The sequence below is a fragment of the Papio anubis genome, unplaced genomic scaffold (genome assembly GCF_008728515.1).
Source record: "Papio anubis isolate 15944 unplaced genomic scaffold, Panubis1.0 scaffold429, whole genome shotgun sequence".
In the NCBI taxonomy this organism is placed as follows: domain Eukaryota; kingdom Metazoa; phylum Chordata; class Mammalia; order Primates; family Cercopithecidae; genus Papio; species Papio anubis.
In genome coordinates, this window is record NW_022164464.1 from 14,400 (window position 1) to 25,589 (window position 11,190).

Genomic DNA, 11,190 nt, shown 5'->3' on the forward strand with positions numbered 1-11,190 from the left:
AATACTAAATGACTTAAACAACATAAATTTACTTGCTCACAGTTCTAGATTCAAGAAATCTCAAGTTGACGTCCAGCAGGGTCAGATTCTGGTGAGGGCTCTCTTCCTGGCTTGTAGACAGGCACCTTCTTGCTGTGTCCTTGCATGTTGGAGACTGGTCTCTCTCTCCTTGTAAGGCCACAATCCTATTAGATTAGGCCCTGACTGTTATCACTTTATAACCTAAATTACTTCTGAAACAACCTATCTCCAGATACAATCACGCTAGGGATTAGGGCTTCAACATATGAATCGGGAGGTCACAGGTGACAAAATTCAGTCCGTAGCATTTATGCTCACCATGAACACCAGAAATGTTTAGTTCATAAAACAGCAAATTCTGTTCAGTAGAAAAACCATACCAGAAGTTCAGTGCTACAGGTCATTAGATGTCATGTGCTTAATATGGTGTGTTAGCAAGTGCCTCCTGCCCCTTTCTCCATCCAACTTCAGTCTTGGATGTTAACTCCCATTAAGCTGAAAAAAGACTTTCCAGAAGGCAAAAGAGCCTAGCTTGAATTCCAACCCTTATTCACCTTGAGCAGATTACATCAGACCCTGTGTTTTCATTTCCTCATTCTCAGATAAGAAGGTTAGTCCACATAACCTTCTCTCCCAAGGTTCTCTAACTCTGTGATTCCAACTCTAAAGAAAAAGCACCTACCATCCCCAAGTCAGGACTCACTGGACCTGGACGGAATTGAATATTTCCCCCCAGGAACAATCTGCTAAAAGTTTTCCTTCAACCATTTTGTTTGGGTAAAAAGGTAGCCTTGTGTACATTTCATTCCTTAGAATACCACCAGAATGAACCACAAGAGTCACACAATAACGATAATATTTATTATTTTATTGCTACATTGGAAGTGAAAATAAACTATAAGCTGCCAAATGATGCAACTTCATGAAGATTATGAAACAATTGAGGCACCCATTGTAGAAAGTTAAAATTGGCTTATCCTGTATGAGGTGCAAGGACTACGTACACAAAGGTCATCAATGGCAAGATTATTGACAGCATCTGCCATTTGGAATTTACATACCAATCCGAAGTTTAGAAAGGAACTTAAGGAAACATTCACTACCCCTGACCTCTTAGCCAGGGAATATAGGTGAGAAGAAATCAGAAGATGTCTGAAATCTTTACAAACACATAGGGTTACAAAAAAAAACAAGCCTAAAACCAAGACTGTCAGGCAATGTTGAAATCTGCTCTTTGGAGGAGATCCCCATTTTATGATGTTTGAACACACTCTTTCTCCTGCTGGATAGCTGGGGGAAAAAAGAAACAAAAAATTACAAAAGTATTTTCCTAAGACTAAGTTCAGCTTCTTCCAAAAGAGCTCTTTGTAAGTCATTGAAGGCTGCCATACATGCTTTAAATTTAGAATGCCAAGGCATTAACCACAAAACTCACAGTGGGGTGTGTGTGTGCACATTAAGCACCTGAACTACCAACTAGAAACTATATCAACACTAGGGTTTGTTTTTCCAAATGCTGTTGTCATTTTTTCAGATTATTGAAGACTGAGGAGTAAGTGAAGTACTTTCTTCAGATTTATCTGTCACCATTAAGTTAGAAAATTATACACTTTCAGATAATTTTAACTAATGTTGCAACTCTCAAATAAAACTGACATAACAAAAGGTGCCCCTTGGCTTTTGTGAATATGCTTAGAGTTTCTCCAGCAGGCTGTAACTCCAGAGGACAGAACCGATCTCTTGAATCTGAGAGCTTTAAGTATACTAAGATCTAAATTTGTTCTCACCTTATCTTGTCATCAGATATAGAAAGCCAAAACTGCAGTCTACAGGGTTCTTTAGGGATAATATTATGGACTCAATTTTTAAATGTAGAAAAATGCCAAATACCCAAAAGTAGACAAAAACTAAGTGTTTTTTAGTGCTACATCCCATATTCCAAGATTGGTTTTAATGTGGTTTTTAATAATTTTCCAACAAGAAACTAGTTTTTTATACCCCCATCACTACTGGGCCCATCATGTGAGAACCAGAAGAAAACTATTTGATAGTTTTAACTGTTGCATTAAATACCATGGTACTCTAATTATTGCTTACTTTGTGTAAAAAATTTACTAGAAGATAGGTTTATTTACTGAACCTATTAACTTTCTCTACTGTTTGTTTCCAATAGAACCCCACATGACTTACTTTCCTTTGAGGGAAGAGTGTTTTTTTCTTCAGTATTAGTTTTCTTCAGTTTTGACCTGTCAAACTTCTCCACTTCCGACAAGTCTGGTTTATCACTCATCTTGACTAGAAGAAAGCCTGAAAAGAAAAAACTTTTTTTTTTTTTTTTGGAGAAAGGATCTTGCTCTGTCGCCCAGGCTGGAGTGCAGTGGCACGATCCCAGCTCACTGCAACCTCCGCCTCCCGGGTTCAAGCAATTCCTCTGCCTCAGCCTCTCGAGAAGCTGGGATTACAGGCACACGCCACTACGCCCAGCTAATTTTTGTATTTTCAGTAGAGACGGGGGTCTTACCATGTTGGCCAGGCTGGTCTCGAACTCCTGGCCTCAAGTGATCTGCCCGCCTCGGCCTCCCAAAGTGCTGGGATTACAGGCGTGAGCCACCGCGCCCAGACGAAAAAAACATTTTTAAGAAAACTTACCTGGCAGAACTATCTTCGGACTAAGGGGTCACAAGCAAAAATTTTCACATTTCCTATCAATGTATAGTCTACCCGCTCATTTTCAACAGAAAAACAGCAACAGATACTAGAAAAGTTACATTTTTGTTAGAATAATTTCAATTCATCATTAGCCGTTTCTGATAGGCAGTAAATGCCATTGGATCAGAACGCGCCAGAAACCAAGATGTTCTAGAAACCCAGAGCCAATATGTCTGACTCTTAAAATCACAGCAAGGATAAAATAGAGATGATAGAAGCACAAGACCAGACAGGGATAGAAGAAAAAATAAAGACTGGCTTTAACCAGGTAATTATTTTGTAACAGAACATAGCACCATTTGAGCATCTTCACTTGCTATTTACTTTTGGTTTTTGCCATTTTTCTTGGGAGATGGGGAGCAGCACACAAAAAAGAGTGAGATAAGTTGTACTAATTTCTTTCTATTTTAAATCCCCAGAGACGACAGTACATTAAGGCACTACAATACACGTCTCATAATAGCTCCTTGTGGCACTGATTTGTAAACGTTGTAAGAAGGGACAGCTAACTAGGATCAGACCCAGGACTTCATTAGAATGGAATAAACCAAATAGAAGTGGGTCTTCTTTCACCATGTTTTCTCTGCAGAGAGGGAGGAGATGAGGCTCAGAGGTGCATAGCTGCGGACCTGACGAAATGGCTGGTGCCCTGTGAAAGTCCCGAGTTTCTTCAGAAGAGACAATAGGATATCCCAGGCAGAGCTTTCATGAGCAAGCCTGGCCCCACCCTGGTGGAGCAAGACACTTTTGTCTAGTCCCTGGAGTAGAATGGAGAGGCCCCCAAGCAGTGAGAAGTGCCGAACATGCCTCCATTCCGTCGAGGTTACCCTAAGACCCTCCTCTGCCAAGCGATCAGACGCCAAGCTCGGAGCTGGGAAACTGGAACTAACAAATAAATAACAGCAGGGCCGGGCGCATAAGCCTGTCTGTCAGGAGCAGTTTGCATACTTTTTCAAATAACTATTAGCGTTGTCGGACGCCCAGTCTAACAGCCACGGGGGGGAAAGGAACCAGGGCCCAGTACCAGAGGGCCCATTCCGGGCAGCCCCCAAACTCCTCATCCGCAGACTGGCCGCTTTAAGGGTCCCCTACCCCCGCCCCGGGGCCTTGTTTCCAGGGACCGGCCCCCGGGAGGGCTCGGCATCGCGCGCAGAAGGCGGTGCCCCAGGAAGACAAAGGCTCGGACTCGCCGGGCCTGGCGGCGGCGCAGACGCCAAACGCCAGTCCCAACCCCGGCCCCTCTGGCACCCGAAGGCGCGGCATCTCCCGCCTCACGACCCCCACGCCTTCCCGTCCCCATGGTCCTCTGGCTCCTGCAAGGCCGCGGGTCCTCACCTGAAAGCTTGAAGACTCGTGAAAGGCCGTACGCTGGGCTGACACCCAGGCTCGCTCTGCACAAGGTTAGCGTTCCCGCGCAGAGCCCTGCAGTACTAAGCCCTGTAGCAGGCGCCGCCCCAGCCCTCTCCGATTGGCTGAGGATTTCCGGACTCTCCTCCTTCCCCTCCTCGGCTTGAGCCTCCAGAGCCTGCGCCCACCATCTCTTCTAAGATCTGGGGCTTGGTGACGTCAGAGCAGACCTCGCCTCCCCAGGCCCCACCTCCCTGGCCTCTCCCACTGCTTTAGTCCTGAGGGTCCACATTCCCTTCATCCAAAGTACACTCACTCCTTCACAATAACAGAGGCCTTTGCAATAAGCAGACACATCTTGCCCAGTGAGCTTAGAACATCTGGAACACCGAGGTCCAAGCCTAATGACCGGTATTTAGGCTCTCTGGGCTTTTTATAGCCGCTGGGGCCTAAGGACGCTATGAAAACCTAACAGTAGGTTGGAAGTAGGGCTCGGTGTTGTCTGCTCTAATCCTTGGCCAGGTCGTGGAGTAGGGGTGCTCATGATGAGGGTGGGTGATTCAGGGTCATTCACGCCTACAACTGGATATTTCTGTGACAGTAGTGCTCTCCTATAAAGTGTAACAGTCACATTTGCAACTTTCTCGGCCACGGAACCCGATAGCAATCAGTTTATAATCACAGAACAACTGAAGCTATTCACCTTTATATCCCCAATCCCTAGCACTTTGGTCCATAAGACACAATGGTTGTGGAGATGTATATGGATTGAAATAATAAATCCGTGATAGGGAGGAATTTTTGGACAATAGCACCACCCAGTGTCTACTGGAAGAGAAAATTGAGGATCCGGTAGTTACTTGAAAGGACTAAACGTTCAAGATCATTTTCTGGATACTCACCCAGAACCTTAGAGCATTAAGGTAAGATGGAGGTAGAACTATGTCTTTTACTTGCACCCCAGGTATGGTGGTATAGATCTATATAGATCAGAAATCACTCTTTCCAAAAGGATTTCTCAAGCTTCCCCCACCTCACTTCATTCCCTTTTCTTTGCTCTTGTAGCACTTTCTGTTAATTTGAGAATTGTGTATGTTGGAGAAACTTTTAAAACAGAAAAGCATACTCATTCAATAAATAATATTAATTGTGTACCTACAATGTCCCTGGCATTAAATATAATAAACACCAGTGTTTCTACTACTCAGATTTCAATGTTGTTAACATTTAGGTATATTTACTTTGTCTTTCTTTTAAGGAATGAAAACTTTAAAGAAGATAATTGAGGTTTCCTTGACCTTCCCTCCATTTCTATTCACCTTCCCACTTCCCCAGGGGTAGTCCTATCCTGAATGTGATGTGTAGCTTCCAGCGTTTTTTTTTTTTTTTTTTTTTTTTTTTTTTTTTTTTTTTACTTTTAAGTTTAGGGGTACATGTGCAGGTTTGTTACATAGGTAAACTGTGTCATGAGTATTTGTTCTACAAATTGTTTCATCACCCAGATATTGAGCCTAACACCCATTAGATATTTTTCCTGATCCTCTCCATCCTCCCACCCTCTGCCCCCTGACAGGTCCCAGTGTGTGTTGTTCCCCTCTGTATCCATGTGTTCTCATCATTTAGACCCCACTTACAAGTAAGAACAAGCTGTATTTGGTTTTCTGTCCCTGCATTAGTTTGCTAAGGATAATGGCCTCCCCCTCCATCCATGTCCCTGCAAAAGACATGACCTCTTTATTTTTTATGGCTGCGTATTATTCCATGCTGTATATATACCATATTTTCTTTTATCCAGTCTATCATTGATGGGCATTTAGGTTGATTCCATGTCTTTACTATTGTGAATAGTGTTGCAATGAACATACCTGTGCATGTGTCTTTATAATTGAACAATTTCTATTCCTTCGGGTATATACCCAGTAATGGGATTGCTGAGTCAAATGGTATTTCTGTCTTTAGGACTTTGAGGAATCACCACACTGTCTTCCACAATGGCTGAACTAATTTATACTCCCACCAACAGTGTACAAACATACCTTTTGCTCCACAACCTTGACGGCGTCTGTTATTTTTTGGCATTTTAATAATAGCCATTGTGTCTGGTGTGAGATGGTATCTCCTTGTGATTTTGATTTGCATTTCTCTAATCAGTGATGTTGAGCTTTTTTTATGATTGTTGGCTACATGTATGTCTTCTATTGAAAAGTGTCTGTTAACATCCTTTGTCCACTTTTTAATGGGGTTTGTTTTTCTTTTATACATTTATTCAAGTTCCTTATATATGCTGGATACTAGACTTTTCTCAGATGTATGGTTTGCAAAACTTTTCTCCCATTCGGTAGGTTGTCTGCATACTCTATCGATAGTTTCTTTTGTTGTGCAGAAGCTTTTGTTGCAATTGCTTTTGGCATCTTTGTCATGAAATATTTGCTCGTACCTGAATGGTATTGACTAGGTTGTCTTCCAGGGTTTTTATAGTTTTGAGTTTTACATTTAAGTCTTCAATCGATCTTGAGTTAATTTTTGTACATGATGTAAGGAAAGAGTCCAGATTTAATCTTCTGCATATGACTAGCCAGCTATGCCAGCACAATTTGTTGAATAGGGAACCCTTCCTCCATTGCTTGTTTTTGTCACGTTTGTCAAAGATCATATAATTGTAGGTATATGGTCTTATTTCTGGCTTCTCTAGTCTGCTCTATTGGTCTATGTGCCTGTTTTTGTACTAGTACCATGCGGTTTTGGTTACTGTAGCCCTGTAGCATGGTTTGCCTCCAACTTTGTTTGTTCTGCTTAGGATCACCTTGGCTATTTTTTTGTTCCATGTGAATTCTAAAATAATTTTTCTAGTTCTGTGAGGAATGTCAATGGTAGTTTAATAGCCATAGCATTGAATCTATTAATATAATTTGCTTAGGGCAGTATGACCATTTTGATGATATTGATGCTTCCTAGCCATGAGCGTGGAATGTTTGTGCTATCTCTGATTTATTTGAGCAGTTCTCCTTTTTTATTTGTAGTTCTTTTTTTTTCTTTCACTTCCCTAGTTAGCTGTATTCCTAGATATTTTATTCTTTGTGTGACAATTGTGAATGGGAGTTCATTCCTGATTTGACTCTTGGCTTGACTGTTGTTGGTGTATAGGAATGCTAGTGATTTTTAAACATTGATTTTGTATCCTGAGACTTTGCAAAAGTTGCCTACCAGTTTAAGAAGCTTTTGGACTGAGACGATAGCCTTTTCTAGATGTGGGAGCATGTCATCTGCAAATAGGAATAGCTTCATTTCCTCTCTTCCTATTTGGATGCCCTTTATTTCTTTCTCTTGCCTGATTGCCCTGGCCAGAACTTACGATACTATACTGAACAGGAGTAGTGAGAGAGGGCATCCTTGTTTGTTGCCTGTTTTCAAGGAGAATGCTTCCAGCTTTTGCTGGAAGTATGTTGTTGGCTGTGGGTTTGTCATATATGGATCTTATTATTTTGGGGTGTGTTCCTTCAACACCTAGTTTATTGAGAATTTTTAACATGAATGGATGTCGAATTTTATTGAAAACCTTTTCTGCATCTATTGAGATAATCGTGTGGTTTTGTCTTGAGTTCTGTTTATGTGATTAATCACATTTATTGATCTGCATATGTTGAACAAACCTTGCATCCCAGGGATAAAGCCTACTTTATTGTCGTGCATAAGCCTTTTGATGTGCTGTTGGACTCAGTTTGCCAGTATTTTGTTGAGGATTTTCGCATCGATGTTTATCAAGGATATTGGCCTGAAGTTTCTGTTGTTGTTGTTGTTGTTCTTGTTGTGGTATCTCTGCCAGGTTTTGGTGTCAGGATGATGCTGGCCTCATAGAATGAGTTAGGGCAGAGTGCCTCCTCCTCAATTTTTTGGAATAGTTTCAGTAAGAACGGTACCAACTCTTCTTTGTACATCTGATAGAATTCAGCCAGAATCCTGGATTCAGCTTTTCTCAAGCTGCTAGGCTATTACTGCCTGAATTTGAGAGCTCACTATTGGTCTGTTCAGAAATTCAGTTTCTTACTGGTTCAGTCTTTTTTTAATTATACTTTTAAGTTCTAGGGTACATGTGCACAACGCAGGTTTGTTACATATGGCTACATGTGCCATGTTAAAAAGCTGCACTGCATTAACTCATCATTGATGTTAGGTATAACTCCTAATGCTATCCCTCCCCTCCCCACTCCCTCACAATAGGCCCTGGTGTGTGATTTTCCTCTTCCTGCGCCCAAGTGATCTCACATTGGTACCAATTCCCACCCAAGTGAGTGAGAACATGCGGTGTTTGGTTTTCTGTCCTTAAGTATAGCTTCATTGAGAATGATGGTTTCCAGCTGCATCCATGTCCCTACAAAGGACACGAACTCAGTCTCTTTTCATGGCTGCATATGGCTCCATGGTGTATATTTGCCACTTTTTTTATTATTATACTTTTAAGTTCTAGGGCACATGTGCACAACATGCAGGTTTGTTACATATGCATACATGCTATGTTGGTATAAGCGTACCATTAACTCGGCCAGCACCCATCAACTCGTCATTACATCAGGTATATAACTCCAATGCCATCCCTGCCCTCCCTCCCCCATAATAGGGCCCCAGTGTGTGATGTTCCCTTCCTATGTCCAAGGGATCTCATTGTTCAATTCCCACCTATGAGTGACAAATACGTGGTGTTTGGTTTTCTGTTCTGTGAAAGTTTTCGAGAATGATGGTTTCCAGCCGCATCCATGTCCCTACAAAGGATACGAACTCATCCTTTTTTATGGCTGCATAGTATTCCATGGTGTATATGTTGCATTTTCTTAATCCAGTCTGTCACTGATGGACATTTGGGTTGATTCCAAGTCTCCTGCTACAGAATAGTGCCACAATAAACATACGTGCATGTGTCTTTAGAGCGTTACGATTTATAATCCTGGGTATATCCCCAGTAATGGGATGGCTAAATATATGGCAGGCCATCTAGTTCTAGATCCTTGAGGAATCGCCACTGTTTTCTCCATAATGGTTGAACTAGTTTACAGTCCCACCAACAGTGTAAAAGTGTTCCTATTTCTCCACATCCCTTCCAGCACCTGTTGTTTCCTTGACTTTTTATGATTGCCATTCTAACTGGTATGAGATGGTATCTCATTGTGGTTTTGATTTGCATTTCTCTGGATGGCCAGTGATGATGAGCTACTTTTCATGTCTGTTGGCTATATAAGTCTTCTTTGAGAAGTGTCTGTTCATATCCTTTGCCCACTTTTGATGAGGTTGTTTTTTTCTTGTAAATTTGTTTGAGTTCTTTTGTAGGTTCTGGATATTAGCCCTTTGTCAGATTATAGACTGCACCTCTTCTCCCATTCTGTAGGTTGCCTGTTCACTCTGATGGTAGTTTCTTTTGCTGTGCAGAAGCTCTTTAGTTCAATTATTAGATCCCATTTGTCAATTTTGGCTTTTGTTGCCATTGCTTTTTGTGTTTTTAGACATGAAGTCCTTGCTCATGCCTATGTCCTGAATGGTATTACTCTAGTTTTCTCTAGGGTTTTTATGGTTTTAGGTCTAAACATTTCAGTCTCTAATCCATCTTGAGTTAATTTCATATTGGGAGGAAGGAAAGGATTCAGTTTCAGCTTACTCTAAGACTAGCCAATTTTCCCAGCACCATTTATTAAAAGGGAATCTTCCCATTTTTGTTTTTCTGAGGTTTCAGTCAAAGATCAGATGGCTGTAGATGTGTGGTATTATTTCTGAGGGCTCTGTTCTTAGTTCCCATTGGTCTATATCTCTGCTTGGTACTCAGTACCGTGCTGTTTTGGTTACTGTAGACTTGTAGTAGAGTTTGAAGTCAGGTAGAGTTCTAGTTTGATTGCACTGTGGTCTGAGAGACAGTTTGTTATAATTTCTGTTCTTTTACATTTGCTGAGAGTGCTTTTACTTTCAACAATGTGGTCTATTTTGGAATAAGTGAGATGTGGTGCTGAGAAGAATGTATATTCTGTTGATTTGGGTTGGAGAATTCTGTAGATGTCTATTAGGTCCACTTGGTGCAGAGGTGGGTTCAATTCCTAGATATCCTTGTTAACTTTCTGTCTTGTTGATCTGTCTAACGTTGACAGTGGGGTGTTAAAGTCTCCCATTTATATTGTATGGTAGTCTCTGTCTCTTTGTATGTCTCTAAGGACTTGCTTTATGAATCTAGATGCTCCCATATTGGTTGCATATATATTTAGGATAGTTAGCTCTTCTTGTTGAATTGATCCCTTTACCACTATGTAATGGCCTTCTTTGTCTCTTTTGATCTTTGTTGGTTTAAAGACTGTTTTATCGGACATTAGGATTGCAACCCCTGCCTTTTTTTGTTTTCCATTTGCTTGGTAGATCTTCCTCCATCCCTTTATTTTGAGCCTATGTGTGTCTCTGCCTGTGAGATGGGTCTCCTGAATACAGCAACCTGATGGGTCTTGACTCTTTATCCAATTTGCCAGTCTGTGTCTTTTAATTGAACCATTTAGTCCATTTACATTTAAGGTTAATATTGTTATATGTGAACTTGATCCTGTCATTATGATATTAGCCAGTGATTTTGCTCGTTAGTTGATGCAGTTTCTTCCTAGCATTGATGGTCTTTACATTTTGGCATGTTTTTGCAATGACTGGTACCAGTTGTTCCTTTCCATGTTTAGCACTTCCTTCAGGATCTCTTGTAGGGCAGGCCTGGTGGTGACAAAATCTCTAAGCGTTTGCTTGTCTGTAAAGGATTTTATTTCTCCTTCACTTATGAAACTTAGTTTGGCTGGATATGAAATTCTGGGTTGAAAATTCTTTCCTTTAAAATGTTGACTATTGGCCCCCACTCTCTTCTGGCTTGTAGAGTTTCTGCCAAGATCTGCTGTTAGTTTGATGGGCTTCCCTTTGTGGGTAACCCGACCTTCCTCTCTGGCTGCCCTTAACATTTTTTCCTTCATTTCAACTTTGGTGAATCTGACAATTATGTGTCTTGGAGTTGCTCTTCTTGAGGAGTATCTTTGTGGCATTCTTTGTATTTTCTGAATTTGAATGTTGGCCTGCCTTGCTAGGTTGGGAAAGTTCTCCTGGATAATATCC

General features: G+C 41.3%; 1 protein-coding gene across 1 annotated transcript; it reads right to left on the reverse strand.

The window, feature by feature from the left end:
- Positions 1-868: 868 nt before the first annotated feature.
- Positions 869-4,224, reverse strand: LOC101010496 (thymosin beta-15A). The gene is made up of 3 exons (XM_003919253.4): positions 4,066-4,224; positions 2,212-2,328; positions 869-1,311 (listed from the first exon to the last, which is right to left on the reverse strand). Exons 2-3 carry the CDS (start codon positions 2,309-2,311, stop codon positions 1,274-1,276), a joined length of 138 nt encoding a protein of 45 aa, XP_003919302.1. The 5' UTR covers positions 2,312-2,328; positions 4,066-4,224; the 3' UTR covers positions 869-1,273.
- Positions 4,225-11,190: the final 6,966 nt, after the last annotated feature.

Bases quoted from the DNA above. Each gene is read 5' to 3' on its own strand.
- LOC101010496 (XM_003919253.4), bottom strand. From the start codon at position 2,311: ATGAGTGATAAACCAGACTTGTCGGAAGTGGAGAAGTTTGACAGGTCA. The intron at 1,312-2,211 runs GTAAGTCATGTG...TTTTTCCCCCAG, and splicing joins CACTCTTCCCTCAAAGGAAA to CTATCCAGCAGGAGAAAGAG.